Here is a 19,837-nt window from a genome sequence, read left to right as displayed (position 1 = left end):
ATCGAGAGCCGAACCACAGCCACGATAACAGTACATGGCCGAGCGCTGAGCACTGAAGATCATTTTGCTTGATAAATGTTCAGTTTTTCTTCTTTTCTCTTTAAGTCATCAAATGCCACCTGCTGTTTTCTACTATGATTGTTAACTAAGGTAAGAAGTTATGACAGAGACAATTAGCTCTAACAAAATATACATTCTTTGGTCTTTATTTAATCCAGACAGCATCAAGTCTATTAGCGCATAAGATATATCATTAAGAAATCTTTCAGACAGCTTAAGAAATCTTATGATATATGATATATATCCTAAAGACATCTTAAAGGTATCTTAAAGATATCTTATGCGCCAATTTTGGATTTGGTGCTGTCTGGGATGACTTTGAAAATAATCCGAAATCAATATATCGTGTTTTTTTAATAAACTATATATGTAATGAAATTATGTACAAATATTCTATAAATTAATTGATTATAATTGCCTACAAACAGTTTTATGACTTCTCCCAAAAATTTCCAATTACATTGATGAGGGCCAATTTTACAAACAGAACGTATCTGAAATTAATTTAACTTGGTATATTAGATATTTATAGAATTAACAATTCTATATGTATTCTATGTATTTTAATAATTTTTTTAATTTTTAAATCAATTTTCAAATCAATTGTACATAATCGAAATATTAGAATATCGTTAATCATTATTGTATAATTACTGAGCTGAAATCAATACCAAGTAGGCGAAAGAAAAAATACAAATGTAATAAATCATCTTTATAAATGTAGGAAACATATACAATATGTGCCGCGTCATTGACTTTGAGTTTTAAAACTTTATTTTCCTTCCTAATATTATATAATACTATAGAAACCTTGAATTTAATCGATATCTGCTTCAGTCATTATTTGTATAATTAGAGTAAGACATCCATTACATTTATTTCGCCTTGAAGAAACATATTTATGTAGAAATATTTGGTTTCTATTTATAGTTTATTTTATAAGTACACTATCATTCTAATTTTCTTTTTCTTTAATCTTTTAAAAAATAATTTTTACTAAAGTATTCAAATATTCAAAATATTGTATAATTTGTTTATTATTCGTTATCAGTCGTTTTAGTAAGTTAATTATGACCCATAAGATAATTGGTTAATTAAAGTACAACATATTAATGCCATTAAATTGTTCTTCTAATAATGACATTTATATTTCTATGATGGACATGATCTAATTTATCTTAATAGAAAGAAATATACTTTTTAGTGTTATTAAATATTGTTTTTACAGTTTCCTGTATTTTATATAAATCTTTTTTCATAATAAGGAAATTACGCGATGTAAAATTTGTGTATATATTAAAAATGATAGATTTTAACTATGCGTTTCAATTGCAATTGTGTTCATATGCAATCATTATGCTACATATTTATGTGTACTATATAAGAATCTAAAAATCTTCATTCTTTGGATGTAATTATATAGTTCATTTAAGAATTAAGAATAATTAATAATCTTGGTAAAATAAAAAGTTATTTTAAATATCAGAATTAACATTACATATGATTCAATTTACACTCAAAAGAATAATTAATAATTCGCTGAAAGGCTATATCCATGAATAATTTGGAGTAAAGTGATGAAGGAGAGAAATAAAGTGTAATTAGCCGTTTGCTTTTTTTCTACGTACAGTTTTTATTCGGAAATATTTTTAGATTACTAAAAATTACTTAGATTTTTGCACGTCGCTTAAATCTTAATGAGTACATGTTGAAGGAGCGGCACGAGATGGTGTATATTTATTTTTTATTTCTCGCTGTATCAATTATGAGAGTCCATTTCTTTCCAGCATCTCTAGAAAACAACGAGGACGTGCCGAATCGACCAGGGGGAGAGAGAAGAGAAAGAGGGCAGGAAGAATCCATTATGGTTATTTACAAGTGGGATGTCTCCATGGATCGTTTCGCCCTCGTCCTCGAAAGTCACAATCCTTGCGGTAAGTTTACTACGCGTTGTTCGCAAATAAGTTTGCGTTTCATGGATGCGAAAAAAAAGCAAAGTACATGTCCTTTTTTCTTTTTTACACGTCCTTTTTTCTTTGAGTCTTATCCGCTCATCTTGCACGAGAAATCGATCCTCGCGAACGCATCGCGCCTTTTCTTTTTCCTCTTCTTCAACGCGATCCTAATTTGTATAAATAATAATAATAATAGTCGAGACTATCGCGGATTCGGATAAACCCGGCCGCGGATGCGTTTTCGAGAATAGAATGTGCCTCGCTCTATTTTACGTACTCGCTGAACGATCCTATTTCCGGCTATGATGATGCTTTTTAATGGCGATGAAGACGATTTCGTAATCTCGCTTTTGCCCATTTTATCGCGATTGCTCTTTGTTCGTGTCTTCTTCCCAAAAAGCCGCGTTCTCGATGTGATTGTCTCCACTAATCAAAATCGCCAGCGATCGACGACGCGCGATTTCGGCGTTATCACGTTGATAGCGTGATAACGCCGAATCGATATATATATATATATATATACCATATATATCGATCAATGATCTTTTTCAAACAATTTATTTAAAGATCAAATCGCGCGGCCGGCTTGTCTCGCGGATGATAGATCACTTTTTCGCGGAGAAACCGTCACCGGTTGGATCCAGCAACCATGGATAATTGTTGGGGCACTCCATGCAGGTAAAGAGACGCAGGGTCTCGCCTGGCAGCTCTCTGGTCGTTAGTGGACAAGCATTGGGCAGCGAGCAATAGGGCAGACCCTTCTCGTCGCAGGTCTCCTTCCAGTCCTGGAAGTCTCTGAGTCCGGAGAGCTCAGTAGGCTGCTGCATCCACTTGATCACCTAATCATCGAAAGAAGAAAATATAAAAAAATTGTAAATTTCACCCAAAAACAATTAACAGAGAAGCGAATTAATCGATCTCTTACCTGGACCATAGTGACAAAGTACACGTCGCTCCTGGCGATCATCTCCTCGATGAACTTGATCAGTTCATCTTTGTACTCCTTCTTGCTCTTCAGCCAGGACGCGTGGAAATGTAGACCGAGCGGTGCTCGGTTGCTGTTGAAATGCCTGTTGAAGTTATGCCTGAGCAGTCGAGCAAACTGTTCTCCAGTTTGTACATTGGAGCACGAGTCGACCATGTGACAACCCGGGAGGGACTCATCGAAGGTCGGATCATCTCTGCGATCTAGCTCGTTCATCACCATCTCCCAGACCGGATGCGACCTCGACGGACAATTGCCACCGTTGCCGTTGCACTTGTGAGGCATTCTGAAGTACAGAGTGTAAGGCCAGATGGGCACTCGTCCCAAGGACGCGGTGATGGACGCGTCGTACACGAAGAACTGATCGGCCATCATCTCGAACTGTTTGTTACCGCCAACCCTGAGGTAAGGAGCGCGCATACCAATGATGGAACCATCGGTGATGTTGGCGAAACGCTCGATGATCAGCCTGGCGCCGGCCATCTCGGCCAGCCAGTCGTCGTACGATCCCTGGCTCCAGTATTGCGGATCCTCTTTGTGCGTCAAAGAGAACACACCGATCTCGTGGCCTCGTCGATGAAGATCCTGTACGGCCGAGTAATTGGTGTACTTGTGCGAGACGAAGAAGGTGCCGCGGATCTGGCAGCCATTCGGGTTCTGACGTTGCCCGTTGAAGACCTCCTCGTACAAGTCGATGTTATCAACGTTCACGGCGCCGTTGAACGTGATCGTGATCATTTGCGGCACTTGCTGGGGATCGATGTTACCCGGGATTCGGGTACCATCAGCGGAGCAGTAGCAGTCGGGCAAGACGCATTGCGTAGGATCGCAATCTGGAGCGCGATTAGGATCGGTCTCCACGGCTGTAATGCAGGTATATTATTATTTTTTTTTATTTAAATTATTTTAAAAATTGCATTTTTTTAATAAAAATTCTTTCGTGATTATTTATCGTCAATTAGTTATCATTATTAAAGTGAATGTGTAAAGAGTATTAATATATCTGTGGTTGTTCGAAAAATTTATAGCAATTTTTACAATAGATGAAACATGTCAAAGCTAATAAAAGCGTGTGACATATACAGTATTTTTAAGAGATGCCATTTTAACACATCTTTAATAAAAAAAAAATATTGTTTTGATTGATTGGGTTTTAATGATTGTGCATAATTTCAAAACTAAAAGAGAAAATGAACTTTTTAGCCGCTTGAAGGGTCTTTAAAAAATCGTTTCATACATTAATAAATAAAAATGTGTCTCTGCAATAAATGCATAAATGCAATAAACTTTTTAATAAATCTACTCCGATATACTTTGGCAATTACGCGTCTTGCACGAAAAATAAATAAAACTTATTACAATTATGAAGATAATAATTGCGACACTCACTGCAGGCGTTCTCGTCGGACTCGTCCTTGCAATCGGGCGTGCCATTACAGAAGAGATCCTTCTCGATACATTCGCCGTTACCGCACGACAGTTTCCCCTCCGGGCAAATGGGTTCGTCGGTCTTGAGAATGGGCAAGACTTTACGCGGCTCTGTAAGTACCACAATTATCTGTTAAATCTCCCTCATTTGCGAATTAGTTTGAGCTGCGCTCAGCGTACTTCGGAATTCATCAAATATTAACAGAGTGACCAATAAAACGTCTGACATTGCATTTTTTTAAATCGATGATACGTCAGCGCGAATTAATGAAATATCATCGAAGTCATTATCGTGAAATTTCATCAAAGCACAGTTTTCTTTATCGAGGATCACTTAATTAAGCTTAATTGACGTCGTTAATTGAACCAAGATAAGTTTCGCAATGGACATTTTTGTGGCCAGCTGTCGAATATTAAATATGAGTTTCCTGTCGCTGTCGGTTCTGGCAAATCACGCGAACAGCCAGGGGTGTAATTGAGGCAATCGAAATTTCGTAATGGACACTTGACGCCCAGTTATTGCGCGAGATATTTATTGCTGGCTATATATCGGTGCTCTGCATAATTCAGGTGATTCGGCTACAGGTGTAATCAAGGCCCGAATGCTATTATCTCCCGATTATTACCGCAGCAGCGTAGGAATCGTGTGCGTTGCGTGGACTTAAAGAGTATATAATAAATGCAAAATATGCGTATAACACTGTTAAGTCAAGGGGATCGTGCTGAATTAATTTGTGCCACCCAATTCCCGCAGTCTACCTCAGCACACACACAAACAGAGAGAGAGTATACAAATCTCCACTACTGTGTATATTTTCAATAAATAGCGGCGGATTATATATATATAATATATATACAGGTAATTTAAGAGGAGATCTCGAGCTCTCACGATTCTTTTTGCGAGTCTTATCGCAGAAGAGAAAAGAAACATTTTAACAAACGTTCCTACGCCACTGCCTTTCTTTTCCCAGTTGATCTTCCATCGGAATGGCTTTTGTCTCGTTTGTCTTGTCTTTTCGTTTACTTTTATTTTCAGTATTTTTCTTCCTTTTTTACACTTCTATATATTTTTGTCCATCAACGTGTAATAGCTTTTCGTTTCAACTGTCCGCGAATGTACGTGTACGTCTCGTCTGTGCAGCTTCCCTTTCGTAGAAAGACCATTATTTGTCTTTCGCTCAACGAGCGAAACTCGAAGATAAATTCTAACTTGGCGTTTGTCTGCCTCATCAACTGGCAGCGATGCACGCAAGTCGTTATTCGTGTATATGAGAGATCGAAAAAGAAAGATAGAGACAGAGAGAGAGAGAGAGAAAAAGTATGATTAAAAAATGATTTTTTAAATATGTTTGTGCGAACGAAAAAGAGCGAAACTATTGGAAGATGAAATTAGAATGCGAAGCAGTATAAGGAGAATTAGCTATATATGATAGGTATCGATTGACGCGATTTTGAAGATCGACCGACGCGGAAAATAATTGTTCCATTCAGAATTGCATTTCTGTTTTTAATATGCCAATATGATGCATTTTCTTCATTCTTTGTGTAAATAATTGTTCGTATGAAAATTTTGATAATTCTGTTATAATTAAGTTTAGCATTTATATTTGTAGAGAAGAAAATAATTTGAAAAAATATAATTAATAAAAATAAAAAGAATAAAATTTCAAGTTGTTTTATTATACAAATGTAAATATTCAATTTAACTATAACAGAAAAGAATGATTAAAATTTGTACGAAGAATTATTTCCATGAAGAATAAAAAACAGCATATAACACTAGCATATTACAAAAATAAGATATGTCGAAAACAATATATTTTTAGAAATTTGGTCAAAAGAAAAAGATGCTTATTTTTTTAACAAATATAGGATTGCTTTATCTTACTTGTACAGAACATTCTGTATCAGCTTGAGTATGTCTCAAAATTTCAATTTTTTATTTTCTAGAAATGAATTACTCTCTTATATATGAAAATTATTAATTTTTAAAATGATAAAAAAATAGAGTTTTGATACACGTATATACATATATACTTTCAATCGGAGAGAAAGTGTGCGACGCCCTGCTTGTCGATCGCAGTTGCGACAGATTGTGAAATGGATACGAAAGATTCATAAGCCATCTTTCGTTGTACTTGATCCAGTCGTGAAAACGAGGATTACATCGGCGAAAAAAGAGAGAAGAGCCTCCCGCGGCGGGAGATTAACGATCGGGCTGAGTGCGCGACGTGTTTCGAGATTTCAGTAGTAAAAGCCAGCCGGCCGGTCGGGGTTGAGCGAGTAGCGAGGAGCTCCTATAAGGAGGCCAGATCCGCCGAAGCGAAACCGATCTGGATGCGGAGAGAAAGAATCGGCGAATACGTGCAACCTCGTACCTGGAGCGAATGTCGGATGCAGAAGGGGGGCAGGAAAAATGAGAAAGGGAGAGCGCTAAATGTGTTAGAAAATTATTGCGTGCCAATGATGGAATTGTGCGAATTCAGATTTTGTGCGTGATTGACATTTGACATTTATATTTACATTGGTCGATATGACGTACGCGATGTGAAATATACATAATTGAGATCTTTTCTCCGATTTTGTCGAGATTTATTCATCGTGCGTTTGATTAATGGTAATTTGATACACTGGATTAATTTGTCCGCGAAGCTGGGTATTATTCGATGAGAACATGGAATTGGAGCGCAGCGATGCGTTAAATGAAATTACGGTTTTCGAAACACCGGCGCAAAGATCGCGATTATTGTAGGATTATCAAAGCGCGAATTACGGAATACGTTTGGATAAACAGCGATAATCCTCTATGATAAAGCTTATTTAGTTAACGCGAGATCTGGTCACTCGGCGATCGACTTCGAGCGCTGTCGCTCAAAAGTAAGTGCTCCGAGCTGGTAAACGAGATAACGTTTGACACATATTCACTTGCGCGAGAGATATTTCGCTTTGATCGTTGATCGCCTCTCGCGAATGGTAACGCGGAAATGTGCTGCTAGTCTTCCGCGTGTTCACGCATTGGCACGTAATTCGATGATATAAGCCGATACATTAAACAAATCTGATGAAAATCGGAATTAGACGAAAACCGCAAGAAATACGAGAAAAAATTATTTTATTTAAATTATTTAAATCTATCAAATTATTATCAGTTGAAATTGTCTCTTGTGGCAAATGAGAAAAATTCTTCCACGAGACATTTTTAATCCAAGGTTATAATAAAAATATATACGTATATATTTATACATATATATATATAGTTATTAGTATTAGATAAATTATAATATAAAATATACGAATATTATTATTTTAAACAATTGGAAGAACAATAAAATATGCAAATGCAGTTTAGAAAATGATGAATAAAAAAGGAACGCCGGTTTCTTCGTCTAATTCCACTGGAAAGTGCAGCTTTGTTAGTCGTACGCGGTGAATCGTGAATATCGCTTGAAAAAAAATAGGATGATAGGTTTCGAAACCGGATTAGCTCGCGATGCTCTCGCGATCGTGGCGTCTCCGAATAAACGTTCTCGTTTCGTTTCCTCTCTCGCGTGGCCCGCTCGCACTTTCGCTGAAAATCGAAACCAGTCCCATCGACCGCTCGCCTCGGAACGAAAGTGATCGGACGGCGAATTGGTCTCTACGATAATATTTTCTCGAAAGTATCGGAATTCCCGATCGGGTGTTTTCGATCGTTAATCCGGCCGTACAAAGTATAGTCCCCTTTCCCTCTCAGTTCCATTTCGCGTCGAATCTCATCGCTATGTTAATGCGCGACTTTCCGCGTTGGAAAGTTTCGCCGACTTTTTTTTCGATCCGCGCGATTCGTTTACGCAACGGACGGTTGCGCAATATCTTCAATATCTCGATTGAGAAGACATTTCTCATCGATAATTGGGTGACGGACTTGTCGAGAGATCTGCGACTGATCGAGACGGAAAATTAAAAAGAAAAAGAAATTTCCATCTTCAACAAGAGAGTTTTCAGAGACGCTCAGCCGATCGTTCCGCATCGCGGATGGGATTGCAAAAAGGTGCAGCGAAGAAGACGCGATCTCATGCGTTTAGTTTCTAATGATATACAGTATCCTCCACAAGTTTTGAAACACCTTACATTTTACAGTTAAACAATCGCTTGGCAGCGATTTGTGCAGATTTTTCGTATGAATATATCGTAAGATATTTAAATGACATTTTTATCCCCAAATTACCGGACACCCTGTTAATAAGAAAATTTCTCAGGTTATTTGGAGACGATTTTTCCTCAGCAAAAATGTCGAAGGAGGTCATCATTTTTTGCATATTCTCAATTTTTGCCATCATGTATCTTTGTATAATTAAGTTTTAAATTAAAATGCCACTAAAGTAAACTTTACCTGAAATTAATTGAAGAATGTGATTTTGTTAATATTTTATTTCTACAAAGTTTACTTTGCAAAAAATCGTCTTCAAATAACCTGAGGAATTTCCCTATATATTAACAGGATGTCTGATAATTTTGGGACACCCTGCATATTCATTGAAAAAGTGTGCACAGATTGCTATATACCATGCGATTGTTTAACTGTAAAATGTAAGGTGTTTCCCTCCTTGTAGAGAGTGCTGCGGTAGAGGATGGTGCGTGCTACGTTGCGAGTCTTACTTAGTCAAGGAATCGGCGACGTACAGCCGACGTCGTCGCCGACCCTCCGACTTACTCTCGAGCTTGTCACAGTTGGTGACTTTGCCCTTCCAGTCGCAGGTCTGTTTGTCCACGTCAAAGGCCAGTCCGCTGGGGCACGTGATTTGCTTCAGGCCGGACCTTGTACACCTGGCGGTACCGGGACAGAAAACAGAGGGTGCCTGCGTGAGTCTAACGTGAGAAAAAGACGTAATGTTCGCTTACTCTCGAGCTGATCGCAGTTCTTCACGTTCGTCTTCCAGTCGCAGGTCTGCCGCTCGATGTCGAAGGCGAGACCCGTCGGGCATCGCACCGTCGCCAACCTGGTCACGCCGATCTCGCTGGCCTTGTCGCACCTAGGATCATTCTCACATTCGAAATAATATCCTTCCTCGTGTCGGAGCGATTTTCTCGACTCCGCTCCGCTTCGCGAAAAAAAGTAACACGCGAACCCGGAACACAATGGAGGAGGGAAACAATGGGTTTAAAATAAACAAACGTGCTTAATTGTCTCGAGATATTGTTAACTGACGCCACGCTGTGAACTATTGTTTAGACGCGACGTAATATACGAGCGAGTAATGCAATGTTTATTGCGTTCCTCCATTGTGTTCGATTAATATGATTTTAAGTTTTCATAGAATCTTGTATATATATATATATTCGGACGGAATTCAAGTTCGAGTGTAAATGAAGGGATAATGATGGTGCTATTATTATGCAACAAAGAGCTATTCGTGGTAATTATAAAAATAAATTATATAAAATGATGGGAGAAGTTTCTTTAAACTGGTCTCGGGTCTACCGGATCGCCTTGAGGCCTGGAAAATCCTAGGATTCGATCAGTCACATCCTGGATCAATAAGTCAAACAGTGGATGCTATTTTTATTAATTAATAGCTTATCGTCAACCGCATTCCCAGGTTATTATATATGCCCGTCCTGTCAAAACCGGATGTCCTTGAGATTTATATTCTTCTTAAAGGATGTCGCGAAAAAAACTCGCTTTTCTTGCATTTCGTATAATAGGAGAGAGAAGGGTCATTTACTAAATTTTAACCTCTAAAATGTCTATAAATAATGGCGGGCAAACGGGATGAGATTAAAATCAGAGAAAGTTAACTCATTGAACGCGAGACTAATTACTCGCCGGCGACCTGTAAAATTAATGGAACAAGTCGAGGCGGAACTGACAATGAGTCAACGTTGAGCGAGCGAGTTTTTTTGACTCGAAAACCGACTCACCTTCTCGCGCGATCTCGTTTACCCGCGGTTTTTGTAGATTATAAACATTGTATTATATAAGGCAACATATTATATACATAATGATAATACAAAGCGGATCGAGTCGCCAACATTTTCCAAATTATCGAGGAGCGGAAAAAGGTTACTTTCTCTATGCGTGAAATATAGAAAAAAGGTAAGTTATCTCGGCTCGTTCGGGATGTCGAGGTGACTCGATCCGATCCTGCATTCGCGGATAGAATAATGAGACAACGAGGCTTACCTCACGACATCGCGACAGTCTCCTTCAACGCTCAAGCGAAAGTATTCGTCGCCCGGCCTGTCCTGACAAAGTTCCTCGGCGTTTGCGTCAGTTCCCTCGTTGCCTTCCTCATCTTGTGCCCTGACCTGTATCGCTGCGAATAAAAACCATTTTTTTTATTAACAAGCTCATATTTTGCGAATCATTAAATTAATTCAACATCTCTTTCAATCTTCTTGTCAGTCGTGTCTCTTTTTTTAATAACTATTAAATTTTTGATAACTATTAAGAGTATATTTTTTTGATGGAAAATTAAAAAATTGTTCTTGTCACAGCCAGGTCTTATTTGATAGCTGTTAAATGTTTCAGATATTATATATGCGCAATTGGGGGTCATGAGAATATATTTTTTGATAAATATATTCTTATGACCCCCAATTGTGCATAAAAAAATTGTGTTGCATCAATCTTTAGACAGCCGAGACTTCTTGGAGTATCTCTTGCGAATGTTTCCGATCAATCGTGATGTAACAGCGTTTCGTGGAAATTGGGAGCGGTCGGCGCGATCAAAGGATACGTGTTCGAATCGAACATGTGACATTTCGCGCCGGGACAAAGCGGAGGTAAATTCGATTAATCGTTGCAAATGTCACGATCGGTTCACGACATCGAGCGCGCGCATTGCGATCGGCGATCGAAGGAGGGGTCGGTGAACTCCGGTAGAAGTAGAAAGTCTTGGAAATGTCAGGGCAACGGGGGGAAAGCGACAGTGGTTCTCCAAAGTAGGTTCTATCTCTCTCTTTCTCCCCCACTTTGGAAATGTACGCGATTATTAACGTCGATTTCGAACGAAGATTCTCCTCTCATCTTCATTTACAATTCCAATTTATTTTCCAAGACACTCTTCTCGATAGAGAGTGCTTCTTCGCTCTCTTATTGCGCAATTGATCCCTCTCACAATTTGAAAATTAATTTCTCGTTCGGCGATACGTCAGGGGTTGCCCCATTGACTTTGACACACTCGACGTGAGTTAGGCGAGGTTTGAAAATTGAATTTAAATTTTCACGAACGGGCGATTTATAAATAATGCAATTTTAATCCAAGCCGAGGAAATCGCGACGCGAAAAATTCTCCGTGGTAGGTTATTAATTACGGACAGAATAAATTGTACTTACCGGCAAGTAGACACAGAGATCCTAGCAAAAATATCAACTTCGGCGACATCGTCGTCGTCGTCAGGACAGAGAGCGTCTGAACAAGCCGCGCCCTCTCCACCCCTCTATATGTGCACCACCACTCCTGCCCACTTCATCAGGGAATACTTTCACCATCCGGATTGTGCTGCCACCTTTTACGAGAGCATCAGGAAAACGGTAGGAGCGAAGTGTGTCTGTTCTTTAAAAAAGAGAATCAGCTTCTCTCTCTTTCTTTAGACTGGACAATTAAAACTCAAAATTTTTTAATTCTAAAATTATTACAAGCGCGTGCGATGAGAGATTATTTTGTTTGTCGCAATGTTGGAACGATAATTATTCTAGTAACGTTTAATAATATCGTCCATTTTATTTGGATTGGATGAAACAGGATATAATTAGAGCTTATCATATCTGTTTTGAAATATTTGAAGACTTTGGTCGCTGATAATCTTGTTGCCAGAAGCAACAAAAATTTCGGGTTTCTGGGTGGTTGGTTCCTTGGATGGAATGCAGAATAATCTGCTCGAATTTTATTTTCTCTACCTGGCTGGCATCGAAAACCATTATTTATTCCTTATTTTGTTCAACGCGAGGATCATTTTTAACTCGACCGGATTGCCAACTTCTTTTGACACATCAGGAATGCTGTTATGGTCCGAAAACTGGATTCAGCGCGAATCTAAGAATCACGATGAGCTCTTTGAACACCCTCGATCAATTATTATGCGACGAGGAGAATTTGTCGCGATCGTTCGTCGAACATCCAAGGTCCAAGCCATGACTTTGGCCGAAAGAAGTGAAAACGGGACCATTGTACAAAGCTTTTTATTTTTTACGATCGCCATGAAGACGCTGATGAGGCGAATGATGTCCGAAGAGCGCTCGTAAACTTGAGAAAGTGTCTCTTCCTTACTTTCATTCGAGAACCTCGCTCAAGTTTGCCGTTTTCAGACACGATAAGCGAGGAAAATAGTATACGTTTGTACACTCGATGTGTGGCATTATAAGAGGTCGTGTGTCACGCTTGAGGACGAAACCGGAAGGCATAAGAGGAAAAGTCAGACGCGAGGGGAAACGTTTGTAACGAATATCGCTCTTAGTTAGCTTGTGAAAATTAATCGCTCGATCGTACTTCCGTGAAATCGCGTTAACGCGACTCGATCCCTTTAAGTACGTAACCGTAAGATATGTGCATCCTCGCGGAAGTAATATCGTTTGCATGCGCGGCGAAGCGAGTGCAGTTGTTTCCGCAGTATCGAGTTTTGACCTTTCGCGAATTTTACGCGACGCTCGCGAAAAACGCATTTTCGCGAAACGTGCGTATTTTTCGACGATCGGAAAATTTATTGTTTTCGAAATGTTTATGTATTTTAATGAAGGCGAAAAGATGTCTGTTTCTCTAGCATTAATTCTGACTAGCGTTTACAATGGTATTTATATCATAAAATTTAGCGAACAAAGGGGAAATATGCGCGTATATAAAGATCCCTTCAATGTGACGATGGATATAAAAAATTAAATACACAGAATCAAGCAAGTAAAACTAAGTCGTTCTCCAGTGCGGAAGATCTCGCTTCCTACTTGATAATTGTACACCTCGGAGCCTAGCTCGAGATACGAGAATTACACAACGTTAATCGCGATTATAACGCGTATTATAAATGAATTAAAAGTCATTATAAAAGATTAATAAAATTTCTCACTGACGCATACACACAATCAAAGAGAATTAATTTCCCGGCATATTACACCTTCTCATTACGCAATAGGGGATAAAGATATGCATTTGCGCCAGCACCGGTTGATCGGAATAGTGGTACAGGTCGGTAATAATCGGACACACATATGTGGTTGACGTGATATAAGGCATAATTATTTTACGCGTAACGTGACACTTGTGTAAGGGCTCTTTCTCTTCGCTCTCTCCCTTCTCTCTACAAGAAGGAATAAAATTTATTTCGGCGATGTTCGGAGATCCTCGGGGCATTGTACGCGACACGGGAGGATCCAGTGACATTTCTAAGCGAACCGAGTCCTTGGCGAGATGCACAAGATGCCGACGAGGGCGCACGTTCACCTTACACGAGTATAACGCGTATGAAAAAATATGGGAAACCACGCGGGAAACCAGTTCTCGTATTTCGCGTATATATAAAAAAAATGACGGCCTCTCTCCCGTTCCGTTCTCTCCTTTTGTTCTTTCTTGCCTCGTCTTTAAGGGGATGCTGCCATTGTTCTGTTTTACCGACTTTAAGTTAGGTTAGGTTCACTTTTTATTAAATATACAAATTGAAAAAGCCTCCACAATGAAAGTACTGTTACTGAACTGTACTGAAGTTACTTTTATATTATTCTTTCATGTCGCTTCTATTGGGAGCGCTATATTTTGCGCATAAATAAACTGCAGAACTTTTGTATTAAATAAGTATTGTATTGAGCTGATGCAAGAGGCCGATAAAAAAACTTTAACTTTTATTGATTTTTTTTATACAAAATTACAGCGTTCCCCGTTCATTATTATCAGTACTTTAATTGTGGAGAAGGATTTTTCAATCTGTATAGTCAATAAAAAGAAAAACCCTTGAACTCAAAATCGGTAAAATAGTCATGATCAACATTCTCTTAAAGGAGTGTCCCGTCGAATCCTCAACATTCGTACAGACCTCATCGTCTTTTAACTCAATCGCAACTCGATGCGACTCTGTTGTGTAGAGTAAAAGTTGGCGAGCTCGAAAAATCATGCATCGGCGCTGCTCTTCTAGGTCACGGGAACGGCTATTTAATTGTACCGGACTTGCTTTGGAACTTTAAAAACCGCGTCGTCACTCTGATTTTATCGTCCGAGTTTGCGCGAGAAAACTGTCAAGTAATTGGATAAATTTATAACTCTACGCTGGTCGAAAAGCTATATGTGAAATCGAAGAAGTCGTGTCTACCGTCCGTGATGCTTGGACCTCTAAAGTTTAAATCACCGCGATTGCGAAAGGCGGATTGTTCGTGACGGACGAGGAAAGTTTTTTTTTCCTTTTTTTATTTTTCTCGTCTAGTCGATGATAAATGTCAATTGCCAATCGGCATTTCGAAGATGCAGCTTTTCTTCGCCCGCGCGCGTTCCCGTTCTTCGTCTCGTCTTCTTACCTTCGATTGCACGCGCTTACGTTCTCGGTTTTCTCCTTGAACTACTGCGAATCCCTCGTTCGCCGACACAAGCTTCACCTTCGACTTCTCGAGGATGCTCCTAGAAAGATGTAAACTTTGCTCGAAGAAGCAACGAGGAATAGCAGTTGGAGAACGGCTCTCTCTTTCTCTCTCTCTCTCTCTCTCGCCGCTTTTTATGTGCGCGCGCTTTTCTCGCTACCTTGATTACTACGTTACAAGAAGTGCCGTAATTATCGCCGTAAGTGTTGCTGTTTAAATTACACATGCAAGTGTAAGATTGCTGAACTGATGAAATGTATTTTAGAAATTGCAGTTCGCTATTTTCCGGAATAAATGGAAATTAATTGCGGAGCAAATGTGAGATTATGGATTTAAACGTGGATTCGTGCAGCCTTAAAGAACTATAGAAAGAAAATTGCAAGAGATTAAATTCGAGAATTGTTAAAGATAATTCGAGAAGAGTCATCAACTTCGCCAATTGATAATAATAATTTTATTTTATTTTGTAAATATCAGATATGATCGACCTTTCTTTTGACAAGTCGAGATATATATGAGTGTGAAATCCTTGAACGAAGGTCCTCGAAGTATATCTTACGACGAACTGACCCCGCGCATTTCCGTTTTTTTTCTTTCATATTTTTCGACAACAGCAACTTTTCTTTCCGAAAGACTTGTTGTCGTACTTGGCAACTTGTTATTACAGAGTGAGACTTAGCTTCGCAATCCAATTTTCCGTTTAATCTGCCACACACGCACGGTCGAGAAATTAACTTCCAAAAATTAACCTTGTTCTTGGTTGATTTATTTATCGTTTCGCCAAATTTGCTAAAACTGGAAGAAAGAAACAAAAAGTTGTAAGATTTAATTAGTAGGCTCAAAGAAAAGATACTTTTGCCTTCAAGTTCCAAATTACATTTTATTTAGTTACACAAAAGTCATTACTTTGAATTAGACAAATAATTGAGCAAGTTAAATGATAAAAATTAATTAATTTTGATATTCTTTTGCTACCTGATTTTTATATAAAAATTTATTAATCTATTAATTTATTTAATATATACACCCAAATTTATCGAAATCTGCGTTTTGAAAGCACGTGTCAAATTCAAATTTAACTGGATTAATCCAGTTTTCGTCATTAGAAAGTTAACTCATCACAGGAGTTTGGCGTTACAAATTATTCAAAATTTTGAAACAAAATAAAATCTACAGTCTAGAACTTAATCCGACTATGTCGCAAGATTCCGAGGTTCTGATAGAATCTCGCTCTTCAATATTGTTTAATTTATAATCACTCTTCGTTGAACAATCTCCAAGTTTTACTTGCTAATAAAGTTTTGTACAAACTGATGAATATTGCGAGCAAAAATTTCGCACGCGCGAGCATTCACGTGGAAAATTAATTGTATTTATTTTTATTATATAAATTATTTAATAATAATTTTTTCATTATTATTATATTGACAATCATTTTAATTTAAAAGATTAAAATAAATAGATTTATTTATTTTATAAACAAACGATGCAGCGCACGTTTCAGTTAATTGGATAAAATCCGAAAAGTCGACCATTTCGGAATCGAACCAGTGGATATGTGGACAATGACCTGTTCACGGTCAAGGTGAAAATCACGTTGCCCCTGGTATGCGTTATCCATGCGAACGAGCCCTCTTCTGCTACGCGAACGGAATTCAATCGATTAAATCGTGCTTTGATCGACGATCGTTGATCTGACCTGTTTACCTCTACCTTTCGGCTATACGTGATATACGAGTTTCTTTTTTATATTTTTATATTTTTAAACTCGATTTATACTCGATCAATTTTTTCACATGACGTAAAAAGTTAAACGACGTGCATATTACAAGTTACAAGTACAAACGTAACACATACATAAAAGATTTACACAGCAGATTTATTATTTATAAATTAACCGACCATCGAAGGTAAATCGATAAAAATAATATCTTTTCAGCAAGATTATTTGACATTCTCTCATTAAATATACATTGCATAATGTACAATGATGTAATTGTTACGAAATAAGGTCGTGACATGTTCATTTCTACGTGCAAAAAATATTTTTATAAAGTTCAAACATATAAAATCCAGGAGTAAAAAAAACATATAAAGTTACATATAATTATATGTATAATATATAATAGGCGAAAATTCGCGGCGCGATTTCTCCTGCAAAGTTTTCCCTCTTCGACGAGTAGTCCCGCTTTGTTCGGCGATGACGACGACGAAAAGACAACGGTGCGTTCCTGCAAGAAACGCCATAAAAACGTCGATCGAAAGGTAAAAGAGAGGCGACGAGGGCGTGCCAGAAAAACGGAGGACGTCGCTGCATTCTCGATGCAGCTACAAGTAGGCGCGCATAATTATGCGCATCTCGTATTTCGAAACGCTTCTTCTTCTTCTTCTTCTTCTTCTTCTTCTCTCTCGTTATTGCGCTGGCTCGCCTTATCCAGACTTTCCCATGTCGAGAGAGAGACACCGACGCTTTCCGACGCGAAGGCGGAATAATCGGGACACCTTTTGTTCGTCGTGTCAAAACTATCGATATTATGCAGAAATATGCTGAGGAAAAAATTTATTCGCGCGCGTCCTTCTTTTCTCTGGCTCCGGCTCTTACGCAAAATTTAACGAGGACTTTTCATTAAATACATCGAGTGTCAAACTCGTCGTCGACTTCTTCTCGGGTATATACATATATGTTACGGAATAAATAATGGAACGATTAATCGGTATAAAATGATTTCTTAAAAGAATTATGCGTATCGCGCGCGTGATTAAGCTTTCTAGAGTATGAGAAAGATACTATATACGGTTGAGCTGGATTATTTCTTCGACAATTTAATTGCAAAATCATCGCGTGGCAACGAAAGCGGCTCACCTTGTGACAACAATCTTCCGCTTCGTTTAATGAAGAAACGACTGTTAAATGGACAGCCTAATAAATATATAGGTACATACACATATAAATGTATACATATATATATTTATATTTTTCGTCAGATTTAATTTATTATGTAAAATCCCGTTTCATAACGCGGCAGCCTGAATTTTTCGGAAAGAGAAAATTTCTGTCGCAAGTGAAAAGACGAATCTTGTCGGTCGGCAAAAGCTTGTTTTCGCGAAACGAGAGATTCCGAGTGAAAGAGAAATGAAATTAGAAATACATTAGCAGAGTGTGAAGTAATACTTTATGTATATCTAACAAGTTCTTTTTAAGGCCGTCATCGAGAAGGATTTTAATAATGGATCCTCGAAATATTCCGTTCGAACGATCTACTGGGATCTAGTGACGTATATCGACATAGTCGCGATCTTAATGTAGAAAGTGTGCATTACAAGAATAGTTGAACGAGAGAATGCGACGGAAAGAATTATATTAGCCGCTTCCGCGTAAAATCTCTCGTCCGAGAGTGGTGAATTTATCTCTTCTATTAAATAGAAAACTTTATTCGCGCGCGCGAAGATCAGTTCTCTGGCACATTAAGCCGATAATTGCGAACCTAGAGTTAATATCACTACCTCGCATTTGCTAGGGAGTTAATTAAGAGGATGATATTAGGAAAAATCGCTTCGCCCTGGGAAAGAAATTCGCTATTTATTAATCTTGCGACAGAGATTTTTCAAAGCGGAAAAAAATTATAATGCTCTTTTCGATAGCTCGAAAAGTTTCCGGATTGGTGACACATTTATCTCCGTAATCTTTTCTCTCTTTATATTAATCGGAAATTAAGTATTTATTAATACCAAATAAATAAAATCCGGTGATTATTTCTTATCTCGTAAACTTTCTGAAGGCGAGGAGAGAAATTCGGCTTGGAAAGGTATACACCTATACATACGTCGGTATTTCTGTAGATAGGTAGGTGAGAAGGAAGGTGGTTCACCTTGCAGAAACAACCTTCCGTTATTTACCGTAATCCGCTCCACGGCCAGCGGCGCTATCGATTCCCGTCATCGATAGGAATGCAATTCGAGCGCGCTTTCGTCGAATTAGCGTGATCTGTATGTATCATATCCCAGGTGTGCTCGTACCTTTTCACTTTTCCGCTATCCGCGCGAAGGACGCGGCCGTATTTGGTGCAGCGTCAGCGTGCCGTTTTCACTGCAGTTGCAGCTGATGAATCTCGTGCTTTTATCCATTCAGGGGAAGTCCGCATTTTAAATAGAAAATGGAGACGCATTTGCAATTTTATTAGATACAATTTACAACTCTCAACGCATAGCAATGACTCGCATATTTATTTTCATTAATTATAGATTTATTTTGTTTTATTTTTAAAGTTGTTTCGATGATGCTTTGAATTATTTTTGTGCCTCGTAAAAGTTCAACTGTGTTGACTTTGCCAATCGTGTTCTTATGCAGCATTAAATAGAAAATCGAGACGCATTTGCAATTTTATTATAAAAATTTGCAACTTTCAACGCATATAATAATGGCTCGCATATTTATCTTCATTATTTGTAGATTTACTATTTTTTAATCATTTTTAAAGTTGTTTTGAATGCTTTGAATTATTCTTGTGCCTCGTAGAAGTTCAACTTTGTTGATTTCACCTGTCGTGTTCTTAAGCAGCGTTAAATAGAAAATCGAGACGCATTTGCAATTTTATTATAAAAATTTGCAACTTTCAACGCATAATAATGACTCGCATATTTATTTTTATTAATGGTAGATTTATTTTTTTTTATTTTTAAAATTGCTTCGAATTATTCTTGTGCCTCGTGGAAGTTCAACTTTGTTGATTTCGCCTGTCGTTTCTTATGCTACTCACGCATTATCCAGATACTTATTATGCGTCGAGTCATTTCGAGACAAAGAAGAGTAGCTGTCTAAGGATTCTACATAAAAGGTTAAGGAGACAAAAATATTGTCTTTTATACCATATG

The 19,837-nt window shown here is 38.1% G+C and overlaps 1 protein-coding gene across 1 annotated transcript; it reads right to left on the bottom strand.

Annotated features, from left to right (window-relative positions):
- Nucleotides 1–1,882: 1,882 nt before the first annotated feature.
- verm (LDLa and CE4_CDA_like_1 domain-containing protein vermiform) lies at nucleotides 1,883–11,832 on the bottom strand. The gene is made up of 6 exons (XM_029299559.2): nucleotides 11,747–11,832; nucleotides 10,592–10,724; nucleotides 9,310–9,440; nucleotides 4,390–4,539; nucleotides 2,941–3,863; nucleotides 1,883–2,854 (listed from the first exon to the last, which is right to left on the bottom strand). Exons 1-6 carry the CDS (start codon nucleotides 11,793–11,795, stop codon nucleotides 2,621–2,623), a joined length of 1,620 nt encoding a protein of 539 aa, XP_029155392.2. The 5' UTR covers nucleotides 11,796–11,832; the 3' UTR covers nucleotides 1,883–2,620.
- Nucleotides 11,833–19,837: the final 8,005 nt, after the last annotated feature.

The sequence above is a fragment of the Nylanderia fulva genome, unplaced genomic scaffold, assembly GCF_048542155.1.
Source record: "Nylanderia fulva isolate GAGA-0341 unplaced genomic scaffold, ASM4854215v1 Scaffold1, whole genome shotgun sequence".
NCBI lineage: Eukaryota > Metazoa > Arthropoda > Insecta > Hymenoptera > Formicidae > Nylanderia > Nylanderia fulva.
This window is presented reverse-complemented; position numbering and strand designations above follow the sequence as displayed.

Coding starts and splice junctions, on each gene's coding strand:
- verm (XM_029299559.2), bottom strand. CDS start 11,795: ATGTCGCCGAAGTTGATATTTTTGCTAGGATCTCTGTGTCTACTTGCC. Junction 9,441..10,591: donor GACTGTCGCGATGTCGTGAG/GTAAGCCTCGTT, acceptor GAATGATCCTAG/GTGCGACAAGGCCAGCGAGA. Junction 4,540..9,309: donor GAACTGCGATCAGCTCGAGA/GTAAGCGAACAT, acceptor TGGTACTTACAG/AGCCGCGTAAAGTCTTGCCC.